We start from the raw sequence: 18,970 nt of genomic DNA, 5'->3' as shown, positions 1-18,970 counted from the left end.
AAGTCTGTTCATTATTCATAGATGCCTTGCTTCCCTTGAAGAAGTGACTCCAATTGCAAAACATTTTGGGTGTCTTCTATACAGCTTGGACATTCCCCACCCTCTGAAAGAAGTACACTATATCCACCATCCAGGGGTGGACTGACAACTCATGGGGCCCCCGGGCAGTAAGAGATAATGGGGCCCCCTGTTCCCCCGACTACACTCAAGCCACACCCACACAACACCCTACCTACATATTGCAGCTCAGCTGCATAGAAGGGGCATTTAAATATTTACTGCAGCAAAGTCTGCGTGAATGTTCCCAGCTTCGTTCCATAGAAACCACTGGACACTTCCAGGTTTAAAGATGGCTGTTGGGGAAGTGAAAGAGAGAGGGGAGAGAGAGTGTGAAAAAGAGGAGGGGTGAGAGAGAGAGAGGAGTGAGAGAGAGAGAGAGGGGGGAAGGGGTGAGAGAGGTGGGGTGTGTTTTAAATTGCACAAAAAATTGGGCATGGCTTAAAGGGGTGTGGTTAAATGAGGTAATGTTAAATAGGGAATGTACAGTGTGGAGTATATGACAGTGGGTAGTATGTACAGGGAGAGGAGTGCTGAGTGTATGGCTGTGGGTAGTATGTGTAGGATGGTGTCAGTAGGTGGTGTCAGTAGTTCTTCATTTTTATTAGTATTATTTTATTTTTTTTACAATGTTATGATTTTTTTTACAAATTAATGTTTTATTAGGTTTATAATTTTTTTTCAAAATGCTTTTGTGTGGCCAGTGGATGGTGTCAGGAGAGCAAAGGTGTGGGTGTCAGAATTTTGTAATTTTTATTGTCTAATTTGTAATTATTTTTTACAATTTATTTCTGTATTATTTTTTTCACAATGATTTTGTGAGGGCAGTGGACAGTGTCAGTAGGGAGTGAACAGGGAGCACTAGTATATGTTGGTCTGTCATTAGATTGGATGAATAAACAGAACCTGTACCCCCTTATATTGGAAGGAAGGGAATGGATGGAGAGAAGGAAGGAAGGAAGGAAGAAAGGGGAGGGAGGGAATGGATGGAGGGAGGAAGGAAGGAAGGAAGAAAAGGGAGGGAATAGATGGAGGGAGAGAGGAAGAAAAGGAAGAGAAGGAAGGGGAGGGAGGAAGGAAGGGGAGGGAGGAAGGAAGGGGAGGGAGGAAGGAAAGGGAAGGGGAGGGGAGGGGAGGGAGGGAGGGAGGAAGGAAGGAAGGAAGGAAGGAAGGAAGGAAGGAAGGAAGAAAAGGGAGGGAATAGAATGAGGGAGGAAGAAAGGGAAGAGAAGGAAGGGGAGGGAGGAAGGGGAGGGAGGAAGGGAAGGGAGGAAGGAAGGAAGGAAGGAAGGAAGGATGGAGGAAGGAATGAAGAAAGGGGAGGGAAGGGAGGAATAAAAGGGAGAGAGTGAGGGAGGGAAGGAATGGATGAAGGAAGGAATGAATGGATGGAGGAAGGAATGAAGGAAAGAAGGAAGAAAAGGGAATGGATAGACAAATGAAGGGAGGAAGGGAATGGATGGAGGAAGGGAAATGAATGGAGGAAAGAATAAAGGAAAGGGAGAGAAGGAAGGATGGAAATGAAAGGAGGGGAGGGAGGAAAGAATGAAGGAAGGGAGGTGATAGAGGAAGGAAGGAATGAATGAAGGGAGGGAGGAAGGGATAAAGGAAGGATTAAAGGAAGGGGAGGGGGAAAGAAGGAAGGGATGATTGAAGGATGAGGAGGGAGGGAAGGAAAAAATAAAGTCAGGGTATAGAGGAAGGAATGAAGGTAAGGAAGAAATGGGAGGGAGAGAATGGAGGAAGGAAGGAAAGAAGAAAATGGACGGAGAAAGGAATGAAGGAAGGGGAGGGAAGGAAGGAGGGGAGGGAAGAAAGGAGGGGATGGAGGGAGGGAGGGAGGAAGGAAGAAAAAGGAGGGATGAAATGAAGGAAGGAAGGAAAGAAGGGGAGGGAGAGCAAAAGTAAGGGAGAGAGGGAAGGAAGGAAGGAAAGAAAGAATGAAGGGAGGGGATGGAGGAAGGAATGAAGGAAGGGAGGAAGGCAGGGAGGAAGGAAGGAAGGAAGGAAAGAATGAAGGGAGGGGATGGAGGAAGGAATGAAGGAAGGAAGGGAGGAAGGAAGGAAGGAAGGAAAGGGAGGGAGGGAATGGATGAAGGAAGGAAGGAAAGAAGGGAGGGAAGGAACGAAGAAAAGGGAGGGAAAGAATGGATGGAGGAAGGAAGGAATGAAGGAGGGGGTGGGAAGGAGGAAGGAAGGAAGGAAGGGAAGGGAAGAAGGAGGGAGGGAGGGAGGAGGGAGGGAGGGAGGGAGGGAGGAGGAGGAAGGAAGGAAGGAAGGAAGGAAGGAAGGAAGGAAGGAAGGAAGGAAAGGGAGGGAATGGATGAAGGAAAGAAGGAAAGAAGGGAGGGAAGGAACGAAGAAAAGGCAGGGAAAGAATGGATGGAGGAAGGAAGGAATGAAGGAGGGGGTGGGAAGGAAGGAATGAAGGAAGGAAGAAGGGAGGAAGCAATGAAGGAAATGAAAGGAGGGATGGGAGGAAAGAATGAAAGGAGTGGAGGGAGGAAAGAATGAAGGGAGGGGATGGAGGAAGGAAGGAAAAGGGAGGGAGGGAATGGATGGGAAGAAGGAAGGAATGGATGAGAGAGAGGGAGTGAGGGAGAGTGGGAGTTAGGGAGAGTAGGAGGGAGGGAGGGAAAGAGAGAGGGGGGAGAGCAGGAGAGAGGGAGGGGGAGAGAGGGAGAGAGGGAGGGAGGTGGAGAGAGAGAGAGGGGGGAGGTGGAGAGAGAGGGGGGAGGTGGAGAGAGAGGGGGGAGGTGGAGTGAGAGGGAGGGAGAAAGAGAGAGGGAGAGAGAGAGGGGGAGAGAGGGGAGGAGAGAGGGGGTAGGGAGAGGGAGAGATTGAGAGAGAAGAGAGGAAGGGAAGAAGGAAGGAAGGAATGAAAGGAGGGATGGGAGGAAAGAATGAAAGGAGGGGAGGGATGAAAGAATGAAGGGAGTAGATGGAGGAAGGAAGAAAAGGGAGGGAGGGAATGAATGGAGGAAGGAAGCAAGGAATGGGTGGGAGAGAGAGAGGGGAAGGGAGGGAGGGAGAGAGAGGGGGGAGGGGAGAGAGGGGGAGAGAGGGAGGGGGAGAGAGGAAGAGAGAGAGGGGGGTAGGGGGTGAGAGAGAGAGGGGGTGGAGGGGAGAGAGAGGAGGGAGGGAGAGAGAGAGGGGGAGAGGGGGGGAGAGGGGGGAGAGGGGAGGAGAGGGAGGGAGGGAGGGAGGGAGGAGAGAGAGGGGGGAGTGAGAGTGGGAGGGATAGGGAGAGAGAGAGAGGTGAGGAGAGGGGGGAGGAGAGAGAGAGAGAGGAGGGGGAGTGAGAGGGGAGGGAGAGAGAAGGAGAGAGGGAGGGAGAGAGGGGGGGAGAGAGAGAGTACATTCAGAAGCATCACAGAGCTGCTGGCTGATCTGGACAGGAGAGGCAGAGGCATCCTCTCTTCCCTGCTGTGCCGTTGAGGATGGGGGGAGGGCTGGACACTGTCAGAGAGACGAGGCATCAGAGACCTGCGAGGGGGGAGGGGGGAGCATAGGGGGGCCCAGGAGGGAAATCCGATGCACAGTCAGGGATGATCGGTGCAGTGGAGGGACAGTGTCAGCAACGATCTCCCTGCATGGATTTCAACAAGGCAGCTGGAAGCCTCCCCTCCCGTCATCTCAACGTCATCTGGGTTGGGATCTGAGACTGATTTCCAGAAAGGTTGAGTAAAGATGGTGGCAGGGGCGGACTGACCATTCAGGCATTCGGGCATAGCCCGAGAGCCTGGGGTCAGTAGGGGGCCCATGAGAGGATCACTGTCCAGTGACAGTGTGGGGAGAGGAGGAGGAGGCATCCTCTCCAAGCGTTAAGGGTCGTTGGCCAGCGGAGGAGGAGGTGGTGGTGGTGGTGGGCAGTGGAGGAGGAGGCAGTTTGTTATGGTTGGCTGGTGGGGGAAGACAGTCTGTATGTCAGTGTGCAATGCAATTTTAAAACTTATGCAAGATATGTTTTTACTTCTTGTGTACTGAGTCTATGTGCCTAAAAAGTCCATTAGCTATTTTTTCCTCCAATAGCAAATAAACATGGCAGCAATTGCTGGCTACAGTGATAGACTTGCAAGAATATATAAGGCCCTTAATGCTGTAGGTAACTCCACATTTCTTGGGGAAAAAAATAGAAATTAAAAACAATTATATAGCATATACAATTGGTACACAAGCCATATTGTAATTTAATGTTATTGAAAAATGACCTTTTCTTTTTAAATTACAGAACAGTAATGTTAAAAATATGAAATTCATTGCAATATGGCAAACTGGAGGCATCTGTACACAGTCCGTACAGAGAATAGTCCCAGAAATGTAATTTCCGGCTTGGTTAAAAACTCTGCACTCTGCACAAGATACGATACCAGTCAGCACTCAGCCTGTGCTGAGTGCTGACTGGTCTTCAGCTGTTCCCCGTTTCCTGCTCGTTCCTGTGTGATTTCCTTGTTGCTGACCCGGCTTATTCCTGACCTGACTCTGATTACTCTCCTGCTTGATACTTGTTCCTGACTTCGGCTTTGCTCCTGACTTTGGCTTGCTTTTGATTTGGTACCTCGCTGTCCGCCCGTTGATGACCCTGGCTATTTCTTTGACATTGCTTCTGTCTCCAATCCCAGCTTCCTGTCTTACTCTGGTGCACACCTGGTGACCTACCATACCAGCTCTGCATATCACTACTGTTCCTGAATCGGAGGTTCAACAGTCTTCCAAAGTCTCCAGCTGCAGGAGCTGAAAACACCTGCTGGCGCTCTTGTCCCCCTGGTCCCTAGACACCCTCTGTTCCACTTCCAGTGGGGTCAGAGCTAGTGACACAAGTGAGGCCGACCTCATCATTTCAGTCTCCAATCAGGTACGTGACACTACCCACCTCCACCTAAGAACTGTACTTGAGTCACCTCCATCAGATCATTCTTTGCAGATATTACCTTTTGTACCACCTCTTCCTCCCTTTAGATTGTAAGCTCCATGAGCAGGGCCCACCAATTCCTTCGAACTGTACTGTATCGAACTGTACTGTAATTGTACTGTCCCCTTTTATATTCTAAAGCGCTGCATAAACTGTTGGCGCTATATAAATCCTGTATTATAATAAAAATAATAATAATAATTTGTAGTGTTTCTGGCCTCTGGAAACTGAAGGTTATAGAAGTTCTAAGAGTTTTTCAAAGAATTTAAATACAGTGGCTGAGAAATCTGCTCTTGTCAGACAAGTTGCATAGTGCATTTCTGAGAAGGTGATAGAGTCAGAGAACAGAAGTGGTGTCATAAATGGACATTGCTCTGGTACAGGGAACACCTATCATTCTCAGCATCTCAGCAGTGGTTTGAGTTTCCTTTGCACCTGTTATGCCTTTCACACACGATTCACCATTGCTAAATGAGGGTATCCCCAACAGAGTACTTGTGTATTGGACTGGATGGGGCTTTGAGTGTCTGACTTCAAGAGCCACTATAATCAAAGTACTGACCATGTTTCTGTGGCTTAATGTCTTTAGCAGATGTCAGTAGAAGTGCAGCAACATCCTGGATGCTCTTTCAGTGCAAAGGTGTATGGGAATACATCGTCTATGAGGCATGACACATACACCTCCTCCTAGTCTAGCTAGGAGGAGAAAAAAGATAAAATTTAAACTGCTTGCACAGAGAAAGGTTAGAGACAAATATAAAAGGGGTTTGAAGTAAAACAAACACCCAATGTATCTACCTTTAAAACCACATTGTGTACTATGCACTGCCTTTTATCATAATAAAAGTCAGGAACTGGTGTAAACACTTAGGGAAACCGGTCTTGCGTTATCACCCAAATTTGGTCTGCTAGAGCTCCAGGATTGGCCAGTCACAGTGGAAATACCTATGATGAGGTCCTCCAGGGTCTGGGAGCCATGGAAATGGATCATGTCCCTGAACTTGTATAGCACACTGCGTCTAACTACACATATTGTACTTTATGTCAAGGAAAGTGCCTAATGCAGGCTCCAGTGTCCAAAGCAAATTTTAAAGGCTGGCCTTACACATTGGGGTCTAAATATGGTCCCTTAGGTACACATTGAGGTTGACAGATCCAAATACTGCTAGATAGCCCATGGTAATAAGCAGTTTTATCCTGATGAAGTGTCAGAAGAAAAACATTTAATGGGCTAAAAAACAAAAATACTTCTAAAGTGGAGAACAATTCCATAACCTAAGGACATTAGCAAAAACTGCTGGAGTCTCACAGAGTAGGTCAAGCTGAGTGTGTTCTAGGGGCGGACCTAGCAAATTTTTTGCCAGTGTTCATTCGCCTGCATACAACCTATGGTCTTTGAATACATGTCCTGTGTTCTGTACCGTACAATTAAGATAGATATTTGAGCGGTTACAACTTGCTTATCATTCTGCATCACAAGTGGGCTAGTTCCACTGGTATACAATTATTTGTACTCAGCATACAGTATGTAGATATGCAGACCCTGCATTTCTAAAAATCTAGTTTTATATTAAGATATGTTATTTAATTACAGGCAATGAAATGTAATAAGTGAAATATCTAGTATTTGCTGTGGAAAAAAAAATTTAATTTCTTGTTTTTTTCACCATTCTACATAAAAATTGTTAGCTCTTGATGTTTTAGTTATAGACCATTTTAAGTATTCAGGTTGGTTGAAATGATTGCAAAATGCAGCATAATGACAAGCAGTTGGCAAATATAAAAAATGTATGAGCTCTACTGCCGGGAGAGACTTAAAAATCAATGTAAATGCTCAATGGGCTAGGTCATTTATGAGGGTTAAAGATGTTTCTCACTTGGGCACAATAGTATTAATACATGACTGTGACTTACTGGAGGATCATAATCTTCAGCTGTAACTGTAACTATCACCGTGCCCTTTAGGGCATCTGGAGCCACCATTCCCCAGTAGAGTGCTCGACTAAACACAGGCGTGAAATCATTCATATCCTGAAAAACACAATTAAAAACAGTATTTGTTTATTTTTTCACAGTAGATGTGAATTACATTACAGACTAAACAATGTGATTTCCAAAGAATATTCAGTCATCTTCCCTTATCGTAGTAAGCCTGCAGTTCTCCCAATCCTATTGATAAAATGTAACATAAATCCCATGAGAAAAAAATCAACAAATTCAATACTGTTTAAATGTGGCATGGAGTACAGGAAAATCTTCCTGCACATTCAGAAAATAAACTTTTGAGGCCAACATGTTCTGTGTACAACAAACTAATATGGTTGAGGAATAGACACTTTTTAAATGATACACTGAAATTGGAATATTTAGATGAACCATAGTAATCTTACATCAAATCTAAGGGCTATAAAGTACAATTATTGCATGCATCCCATGACAATCAATTAGATTTGGGGTAGTAAAAAGGAAATCAAGGTAAAAATAATATTTGGTTGTGTCAAGGTGTGCACTATTTTGTTAAATTACCTTGATCATGTATAGACTTGTGATAAAGTATGCTTTTCATACTGCTTTATTATGCTTTATTTTCCCATTCAACCATCAAGAATATAAAGTAGATAATGATTTCAGCTATGTATTTACAGTATTTTTGGCAAGCAATTCACTAAAGGGAATAGCATGCAATATAAAAATCACAAAACATACATTTCAGAAATATTGCATGAAATAATAAGAGTCAGTTCATCAAAGTAAAATATTGAATGTTAGGTAAATACTGCACATTTGTTTAAAATTTTAATTAAATACCACAAAAAATTTAATACATCATTAAACACACACATCCTTTATTTATCACCTGGTGCAGTAGGCTGGTATTTTAGTAATGCCCATAACAATAATACCAATGACAGGAACTCTGCACTGGCCAGTAAGTTAAAAGTATGCAATGTATCAGTGTGAAAATATTCTACTCTAAGCTCAGGAAAGAAAATAAATTGTAAGATTTCACCAGAGGGAGATTGTTCTGTGGCTGAAAGCACCCTAGAATGTTTTCTTAGTTTCACAGTATTTCTATGTGCAGTCATTTACAGAACTATCTTCCTCTGGTGCAGTACTAGCATAGAAAAAAAACAATGCTAGATTTAAGTGCTAAATATTGAAAAACATAAATATTGAACACATTTGTTACTTAACGCATGTTTTTTAATGAATTGACTATTTTTTAGATAAATACAGCATGAATTATTTTAAGTCGAAAATAGCATGCGGTGTTAATTGACTCCTAAGTCTCTTTCAGCCAAAGCTATCATTAGTAAATTATGTATAATCCATGCACTGTACATGTATTGTTGCTGACATTTCTGGAAAAATTGGAAGCATACTTTCCTGCCGTAGAAAAAAATGTTCATCACATGGCGAATTTGTGTGCTAAATTGTGTGCTGCTCCCTGCTTGTGAGGACATTCTGTGATAAATGGTACCACCTGAGTAATGGGGGTTCTATGTACATAACCAACAATGTGAGTCAAACAGAGAAACAGCTAACATGTAAAATGTACTTATTCACATACCATTCAAATCATGGGGAAAGGGAATATAATTTGTTATTTAAAATATTTTTCTTGTAAAACATTCACAGAACTATTTTCTGGCTAATTATTTAAATGCACTGGTATTTAAGAATAATAAATTCCCTAGAAAATGTGCTCATATTACAAAATTAGAATCTTTGAATCTAAATCACTGTTTATACACCCCCCCAACCCTTTTGAGTAAAAAGAAACTCAATTAAAACAATTCAAACTACATCCTATCTATATTTGCATACTTTTGGAAGAGATACTCCTGACCCCATTGGGAGAATTTTATCTCACTTTCTATACCTCTTGCAGCCTATGTCACCTGGACAAGAACTAAAGGTAGCAGATATCATCAGGACAGAATGTCACAGACAGTAATAATGTCCAGACACAGAGTTTAACTCTTTCCATTTTACTTGAATATTTAGCAATTATCACATACAATATTTGTGGATGTTTTTTTGTATATTGTATGCAATAATAAAAAAGCCAATTCTTCAAAGGAAAATATTACATATTAGTAAATTTTACAAACTACGTAAACATGTGCAGTAAATACCACAATAAAATAGAGAATAAATTAAAGCCAATTTACTAAACACAATGCTATTTATCTCATGGTTTAGGCAGTTAATATTTTAGATATATAGAAAATACCAATGAGGAGAACTCTGTGCTGGTCAGTAGGGCCTCATGCACACTGGACATTTTGCTGTCTCTCCTAGATGCCTTTCATTCTGGCAGTGGCATTTTGTCAGAAAAAAAAAACTCCTAGACTGCTGTAAACATGTGTAACCTGTTCAGGTGCATTTAGGATTGTCAAGCACTTGGGCGTTAGTTCATTTCACTGGCTAAAATAATAATTTATTCTGGCCATTGAAATAAATTAACACTCAAACTCTAAATATATCTAGCACACACACATTTACACACATTACACTTGTTTACTTTTTTTTCTGTCAAAACGCCACTCTTCCTGGACGAGCTGGCAAGTTTTTTTTTTTCGCCTCTAAACGCCCATGCCTCTAGACTCTTCTAACTGCCTATATGTGCCTAAACACGTAGACTACCATTTAGAGGCATTTAGAAGCAGAAAAAGAAATGCCAGACACCCTTAGGAGCAGCATTGAAAATGCATAAAAGAAAATGATGTCTCAGTGTGGTAATGTTATGCCCTTACCTAAGGAATATAAATAGTTTTTAACATTGCAATAGAGGGAGACCACTTTGTAAATGAAGGCACAATAGAATGTTTTCCTAGTTTTTCAGTATTCCTGTATGTCTCTATGGTTAAACGTTAGCATGTGAAAAAAATGTAAAAAAAAAATGTAACATTTATTCCTTAAATAATGATTAAAATATTTTTTGTAACAAACTATCTACTTTTGAGCTAAATACAGCATGAGTTATTCTAAGGCAAACAATTCATATGATATTTATCTCTTAGTGAATTGACCTCCCAGTTGGAAACATTTCCCAATATTTTCTTGTTAGAATGCATAAATATCCAATAGCTCATTTTAAATATACTAAACAAAGCACCACACAAATTAAATATAATAATAATAATCAATAAAATAAAAAAAATAAATAAATAAATAAATAAATAGCAAAAAACTGAAACCAGAAACTGCCTTCATAGCTAGTATATTTATTAATACAAATACCTGAATAGTTATACACATTTAAAAACCATGGTAACAATCCCCATTAAAAAAAACTTTGATCTGCTGTGAAAATATATTATCAAATGGACCCCATTGAGCATATGTGCATATGAAATCAACTCTGATAATTCTAAAGAAGAATTTTGCAGACCGCTTTATTTGTTGAAGAACTCTTGTAAACTCAGTGGGGGACATTTATCAATGTATCATTCCTCCTTTGCTGCTCTGACGTCACACTGCAACTGAATGCATCTATTTGGAATGAAATCTGTCTCATCTTCAGTAATAATTCTGCCTCAGAACTTTGCAATTTGTTGCACTTGACTGCCCATGAATACAGATGCACAGGTCTGAAACCTGTCACAGAGACTTTGCTGAAGGAGACACAACATGATTTGTGACTGATTGTGCCACATAATGGCTTGATAGATGTCCACCAGTGAGAACTGTATCATGTTGTTACTAGCAACAAGTTTGTGCATCATAGTTATACCCGGGAAAAAGTTGACATCTGCAATGAGAAGTTTAGGGAGGATTTAATAGTAGCAACAATTCTGTACAGTATAACTATGCTTGTAAATAAGCTTGAACTGACAGAGGAAAGTGTTTCCACTTATTAGTAGAATCTTCTATGAACATATTTCACAATATATATAGATCTGCGGCTTTGCGAATTCACTGAGAACTAGATGACATTGTCATTAGCAACAAGTTTTTCACACACATCACATTTATTAAAGAGATTTTGTGTACATCTGGTCAAGTTATATCCAGAAAAATACACGTGTAGATTGGTGTGTGTTTATGGCTGCCCTGACATCATGAACTAGAGATTTGTTGAATGATGCTGAACTAAGCAGCTCATGTGGATTTGAATATATTGATGTGACCCACTTATAGGGGTTGATTTACTATAGAGCAAATAGGTTACTCACTTGAAGGAAATTTTCCCCAGAGCTTAGTGAATGTGGCTAAGCAGTAACATTTCAATTTGCAAAGAATATCCAATCACAGGCAAAACAAAAAAAAATGGAAAAAAAATTAAAAAAAAACATTATTTTTGCTTGCACATGATTGGATGATGGAAGAAAACAGGGCTTCACCTCCTTCACCAACATCCCTAAAATAAACAGTTTATTTGCCTTTAGTAAATCAAGCCCATAGACTAATGACAGATATTTTTTTTCTTTATGTAGACATGCTCATTGAATTCCATTTGAACTCAGCATACAGTGCTCAGCATAAATGAGTACACCCCAATAGATGTGTCTGAAAACCTTTACTTTTTTTCAGAATCAACATTTTCAATGGGACACTATACTACAAAATACTGCCACAAATGTGGGCCATTGATTGTAAACAATATTTGTTCATTTGCACACACAAAAAAGTATTTTTCCTAACAAATTATTCAAGACCATGTTGCAAAAATGAATACACCCCAATAAGAGTCTTAGGAACAGAGCTAAATTGTAGACAACAAAATCCTAATTAACAAGAATTATTCATTAAACAGGTGTCCAGTAGACAGTTGATTATAAAAAGGGTGCAACTTAACAAAGAAAACTCTTTCCCATGTTATGCTGTCAACAATGGCACCACATGGAAGAGTAATGTCACAAGGCCTGAGAAAGAAAATAATTTCTTTACACAAGAAAGGTGAAGGCTACAAGAAGATCAGCAAAGTTACTTATCAAGAATGCTGTAGCAAAAGTGATACAAAAATTTAACAAAGATGGAACTGCAACCATTTCATAGAGATGTCAAGGCTGTCCACAGAAGTTAACCCCTTGACAGCAGCATCTTCTGATGAGAAGGGTTGCAGAAAATTGCCATGCAAGTTCACTGCAGTTAGCTAAAAAAAGTAGAAAGCCAAACTGGGGTGATTGTTTCCCGTGACACAATATGGCACACACTGCAGAGTAATGGCATGCATGGGTGTCATTCATGAAGGAAGCCTCTCCTAAAGCCCATGCACAAAAAACCTCTCTAGAATTTGCCAGGGCCCATGCTGAAATAGAAGAAGATGACTGGGATTCTTTACTCTGGAGTGATGAGACCAAAATAAATGTTTTTGGAACTGATGGATTCAAAACTGTATGGCATCACAAAGGTGAGCAGTACAAAGAAAAATGCTTGGTGCCTACAGTCAAACATGGTGGTGGCAGTGTCCTTTTGTGGGGCTGCATGAGTGGTGCTGGTGTTGGGGAGCTTCATTTCATTGATGATATCATGAATTCACAAATATACTGCTCTATATTGAAAAAGAAGATGCTATCATTACTCCATGCCCTTGGTCGTCGTGTACTTTTCCAGCATGACAACAATCCAGAATACACATCTAAGGTCTCTGTTGCAGTTCTGAAGAAGAACAGGATGAAAGTGATTCAGTGGCCATATATGTCTCCTGATCTGAACTTAATCAAACACCTTTGGGGAATTCTGAAGATGAGCATCATTCTCCATCCAGCATCCAAAAAGAGGTCATTCTTGAAAAATAGGAAAAAGATAGATGTCGCCAATGTGTTCATTCCATGCTTACAAGACTTGATGCTGCCCTTACAAATCATGGAGGTCATACAAAATACTAGATGTAGTAGTTTTTGTTGTGGGGTGTATTCATTTTTGCATCAACTAATTTTGTAATCTAAGTTGTATTATTAACCTTACTTTCATGTAATGAGCTAAACCGATGTTCTATAAAAGTCAGTTTTGTCAAAATGTTGGAAATTGTCCTTGTGTTCATTGAGATATTGATTAAAATCTTACTTTTCAAAAGGGGTGTACTCATTTATGCTGAGCACTGTATATCCACAGCACACCAGTGGACCAAGGTTTTAATGGGATTTATTGCTATGGTTTTAAAATACATATAACTATTTGAGCATTTTTAACAATAAAAATGCATTTGCTCATGTCATGGTTTTAAACAGGGATATTGGGGATTTACAGATTTTGATATATATACCACTTTTAGAAAATCAAGAGGACCTGGAGTCATTATCAGTGTTATTGCTGACATTATTTATTGTTATTGACCGGAAGTGAGTGGAAAACCTCCCAGAGGTGACACAAACTGAAATAAAAACTTGATAGGGGTCTTCCCCATTTTGCTCAAAAGTAAAAAAATATGGCTGGAGTTTGAGTTTAAGATAACTGTGAATTACAAATTAAACAAATATATGTGGGTCACGTGAATTACATAAGTACTGATGTGATTAACAATGCACATACTATATACAATTAAAAATGTATGCTGTTAGCCATAGTTTTTTAGAATTTACTAAAAGTTTTTGTTTACTTTCTGAGTACTGCATATAATACAGTACTTATAAAGTACACTTACAGTAATGTCAGCTTAAAGAAAAACTTTTAGAACATTTATTGTATTGTAACTGCAGTTTTTGGGAGAGGAAATACAGATAAGTGAACTGGTTTGGAGGTATCAGGACTGAACTTGATCATTCTTCTACTCAGTAATTTATGGAAGCATGTAGCTGACCCTATTGCCAAGGGCAACTCAGCTCTGATTCCCTAAGGGCAAGCAAGTCCAGCTATCCCTAGAATGACATCAACATTGTTTCTATTTATTTTCTACTTACTAACATATTAAATATAAGTCAAAACAGTTTGCCTGCAGTTTCTATTTCAGATTAATATGGGCAGCATATGTAACTCACCTAAATAATCATTTTATAATAATGTGTTCTGGTGGGAATAAAATGAGAATGATATTACTAGCACAGAGATGAAACCTAGCAACCATCATGTTTTGGGAGTTTGCCAGAAAATAATAATTTATTTTTTATAGCGCATGGTATTCTAATTTTCAAGGATTTTGCCTTATCAGTATCATGCAAATGTTTTTCTTTATGCCAAAAAAATATAGGTAATCAGAGTTAACAATATGGAAAATACATTTGTTATAGAGCCCTTTGTGTAATTTTAATTAATTAGAATTTAATACAGTCATGCTGTTCATTTTCTGCTTCAGAAAAATCAGATGTTTTAAGGACATTTTTAAGAAAAGCATACCTACTATGTCTCAGAAACATTAAACTTATACCTTTACCACATATACAGTACATATATATTGCAAGGAATAGGTATAAGCTGTCTGATTGCTTTACTTTTTTTCATTTTGTTTTTCAAATAAAAATGTGTCTGTCCAATCACTCAGTACTGTATGGAATTATATGCTTTTGGAGCTATTTTGGTGAGACCCTCTTCCTCCGCTTGAAATATGTGATAGCCATTCTCTAGGACAGCCTTTCTCAACCAGGGTGCCCAGACACCCTGGGTTGCCTTCAGGCATTTTTAGGGATGCCTTAGCAAAATGCCCACAAATTTTTTTACAAGCCAGCAGGTTAATCAATCCTGTCTTTTTAGTACACAAAGCCACAGGTTTTCATTGTGCACTTTTATGACTTTCTAGCTGCCAGCATCCTATCAACCAGTGACATCATCAGTTGATAAGAAGGACATTGGGTGCATGCACATCATCCTTGTTTGGCTCTCCCCTGGCCCTCTGCAGCAGCACTGGGGTCACATTAGCAGAGTGAGGGAGAGAAAATGAGAGAGACACATGGGAATACTAATTGGTACCAGTGTACAAAGGTGTATTTGCTTTTGTAAGAATAAATCACCTGTAACGTTTGGTGTACTGGATGTGTGTAGAATAGTTTTTTACATTTTATATTGGGGTGCCTTCAGATTATGCAGAATTTTAAAGGGTGCCTTGACTGAAAAAAGGTTGAGAAGCAGTTCTCTAGGATGTAGAAACAAATCTACCAACTCTATTTACAGCACACTGTAGACTACAAGTAGTGCACAGTGCTAGTTGTTAGCTAAGAGTTTATGTAAAATATCTATTAACTGATGTAAATAATATTATAATTAGAAATATATTTAGATTGAAGTGGAAAACTACTTTCAGCAACAAAACAGAAAAACACCAAAATGGAAGCTAGGAATAGTTTGACGCTGCAACACACTCATTGGTTTAAATAATGTACATTTCCATCTAATGTCTGCCTGTTTATTGTCCCTTAAAACATCTCACATGAGTTGTAAACAGCATCCTTCTTTGAATCCTCCAATCAGGCTGTGCCCAATATACATTTGCTAGGTACAATGACCAATTAGGGAGCATTATATTAGCCACAGTACAGAAAGGAGGGGGAAAAATAATGCTTTGTCACTAAGCTGTGGATATTTTTTATGCAGGGACACACAGCAGCCAGCATGGCCAGACCTAAAGGTGCAAGGTAAACTAACTTCATACTTGTATTGTACATTGTATTGAAAATATGGTTTTGTGGGTAATTTGTAAATATTGTATAAGTCAAGGGACTTATACTGTACATGGTGTTGTAAATACTGTTTAGCATGTAATTTGTATATATTATGTAACTCTATCAATAAATGTATAATGCAGATGGTACTACCTCTTTTGTGTAAGAACTCTCAGATCTAGCTATGTGTATTATAAACACTCCTACAGTAATTAGGGTGTATTCACATATATACATAACCTAGTTAACATAGTGAATACATAGACAATATATTACCTGAAGAGCACTAGGTTAATGATTATTGTTTTTAATATACAACCACTATGTAATGTCCATGAACATTTTTATTGAACATTGTATTTTTAAAACATTTATACTGCTTTACCCAATATCCATATTTATCATGCTTGCAATGTGAGAGACCACAATTCTTTTTGCAATGTCCTCCCTTAAATCCTGTACTAGAGATCTTCCTTTTTTACACCCATGATGCTTGTACTCATTCTCATAGTAGTAAATTATTTATCATCATTCCTTCTGTTAACAATTCAGATAGATCTCATACACCACTATAATACTAAATTGGTACTAATAGTATTTACAGTTAATGAGAGCAAGACAAAAGTCAATGTCACTATTTTCTAATGCTGACAATTGAAAATGAGAATAAATCAAATTGTAGTAACTGTATCAACATCAATGTATTGCATATTGTACTGTAACTTACAATACATACAGTATCATATAATGATTGCAGTTACTTATTGTGTTTCAGAAACCAAACTACAGGTTTAAAGCATGTTAACCCAGATTTAGCTCTTCATTCATAAAGTAAATTGGCTGCACACAATCAAGCTGATATGTGAAGGTTAGTTGTAAATAGCACAATTATGTATTCAGTGAATGTGTACACACATGACATAATAATAGCTGTTATGCATAATTTTTCTTTCCATGAAACTTGATGGCTGACAATTACCATAAACACAGCCATGCACTATTCAGATTCAGCTCTTACCTTTCAATGATATAAATTCAATAATTTCTCTAAAGCTAGTTAGGAACTTTAAATACATTACCTAGGTAAGAAACTGTTATGGCCGATGCAGTTACCGATATTTATCACATGATCATAATGTAAATTGTACCATCTCCAGAAGTATACTAACCTTAATTAACCAAAATAAACAGTTCTGTACATGTTAAATGATTGGGCAAAGCATGGGTATATAATTTTTTTTGGCAAGATTACAGATATTTTCTGTGCTTGTTGAAAATGTTCTTAACCTCCTTGGCGGTATGATTATTTCAGATTTTTGGTGCTGAAAGTGGTACCATTATTTTGCATGGAAATTTGGCGTTTTATATTGTAGGCCTGTAATTCTTAGGAATAACTTACTGAAATCTGTCCGAACAAGAGCCTAGTAAACATCTCGGGTAGGATAAAACTTGAAACATGAAATCATAACTTATAATTTAATAAATATTCATAAAAAATAATAATAATAAATTTAATTCAATAATTTAATCAAACCAAAAACACTGAAATTTGAAATATAGCGCTAAGTTCTCACATCACTGAGCAAAGTCACAAAATTGTTTTCAGTGTCTGATGACGAATTTCCCCACGAATCATTATCATTCAATTCTGCAAGTGGTTCTGATTTACTATCGCTGTTCTCTAGCTGGTCTAAAACCGCTTTTGACCTAAAGGGATGCTTTTTGGATGCCATGGACGCTTCTCAGTTTCTAGCCAATAAGAACAGTAAAAATGCAGGCAGGGCACAGGACAAAGCACTAGCGACAAAATGTATCTGAAATGGTTTCATACAGTAATGTTTTACTATGTAATTTTAGTGAATGTCACTTTTTGTCATTTTCAAATTTCCCGCCGTTCCGTCCCCCCTACGTCCTGACGATTGCAGGGGACGGAACCCAGAAGACAGATGCTGGCATCCGCCGGATTACATTGCCGGGGACACTGCAGGAGGGACATCGCGGGAGCGCAGGACAAGGTAAGTGATCGAGGGATCGCTGAGCAGCGCCGCATGGTATTCCCAAGTGTAGCTCGGGGGTTACCACTTGTGGTACTGAAACTTTACCCCGAGCTACACTCGGGAATACCGCCAGGGAGGTTAATCTGGAAAAAAAGGATTTTTATACTCATAAAAATAATTTTCTCTGCATGCATTTGACAGCAAAGTTTCTGCTTTAGATCATCATCTACAAGGTACAGTGTCAACTGCAGGAGTAGGATGCTAGCTAAAAAACTGAAAAAAAACTAACCAACTTAAAAGAAAACAATGCAGGTAAATTAAACTGCAGGCTGCAAAACTTTATATACTACAAACTGGCATTAGCTGATGCTGCCACATCTACCCTGAAAAACTTGAAACTGAAGACCAGGTGGCCATTTTACAAACCTGTGAAATTGATATATGATGGTAGAAAGCCCAACATATACTTACTGCTTTTGTAGATTATGCTGTAACTAAAAATGGTAGTTCCGGTTGCTTGAGGTATATGCTTTGGCAACAGTTTTCCAGATCCAGTATGAGATAGTAGCAGTCAATGCTATGAGGCCCTTACTTAGTCTTCCTGCAACCATCAAAAAGAAATCTAACCTGTGAAGCCCAGACATGACATAAAATTGCACCCTAGTTGCTCTGGCTACAGCCAAAGAATGTAAGGCACCTTTCTTAGTGCAGATGGACTCTGGACAAAGCTACTAAACTGAGGAATTTTGTCTTAATTTAAGAAGAAAGCAGATACCACCTTAGGCAAGAAAGAGTCTCAGGTGCAGGATCCTCATGAAGAATGAAAAAAGGAGGAATGCAAGACAGTGCCGCCAGTTCAGAGGCTCTAAATTTCAAAGTAATGGCTACTAGGAGAGTGAGAGAGAATGTTATCAGTAGGATCTCAATATCCTTGAAGGGGTTGTTTGAAAGAACAACAATACCATTTTAAGGTCCCTCAATAAATATGCAGACAATTGGCAGTAATGTCAAAAGGGAACTGAAATAAAACTGTCATTTCTGACCCTTAATTGTGTTCAAGGTCAACCACTGTTCTGTTCTGTGCTGGAGAAATGATAGGAGAACTCACACCATGCAAAATGCATAATTCATGTATGATGATAAACTCTATGAGACATGACCGTGTGAACCTTAAGCATGTTGTGGATGACTGCATCTGATAACTATCTGTCTGTCAGCACTTGAATTTCAGCAGCCACACCATTAAATGGAGCCACATGGATTACCAGAATTCAATCCAGGCATAGATTTCATAGCAAAACGTTTACTGACAGGTAAGCAAAAATCAAAGTGTAGAGATCCCACATCCCACTGAACCACAAATGGGTCTACCACCTCTGGCCAAGGGTCCTTTGCACTTGCTACAAACTTGTCCACCTTTCAGTCAGCATGTAATGCTAGAGCATTGACACCTGCTATTCTCA

At 39.4% G+C, this 18,970-nt stretch overlaps 1 protein-coding gene across 1 annotated transcript in view; it reads right to left on the bottom strand.

Moving 5' to 3' along the window:
- Window positions 1–6,883: 6,883 nt before the first annotated feature.
- Window positions 6,884–18,970, bottom strand: part of PCDH15 (protocadherin related 15) — a gene marked incomplete at its 3' end in the record, with an annotated part of 1,039,494 nt that continues 1,027,407 nt past the window's right edge. The window contains exon 23 of the mRNA XM_089692803.1: window positions 6,884–7,000. Coding sequence (XP_089548929.1) covers window positions 6,884–7,000 — 117 coding nt within the window. The remainder of the gene's footprint in view (window positions 7,001–18,970) is intronic.

This window comes from Staurois parvus, unplaced genomic scaffold, assembly GCF_062004578.1.
Source record: "Staurois parvus isolate SC_StPar_1 unplaced genomic scaffold, SC_StPar_1.0 ptg000604l, whole genome shotgun sequence".
Taxonomy (NCBI): domain Eukaryota; kingdom Metazoa; phylum Chordata; class Amphibia; order Anura; family Ranidae; genus Staurois; species Staurois parvus.
This window is presented reverse-complemented; position numbering and strand designations above follow the sequence as displayed.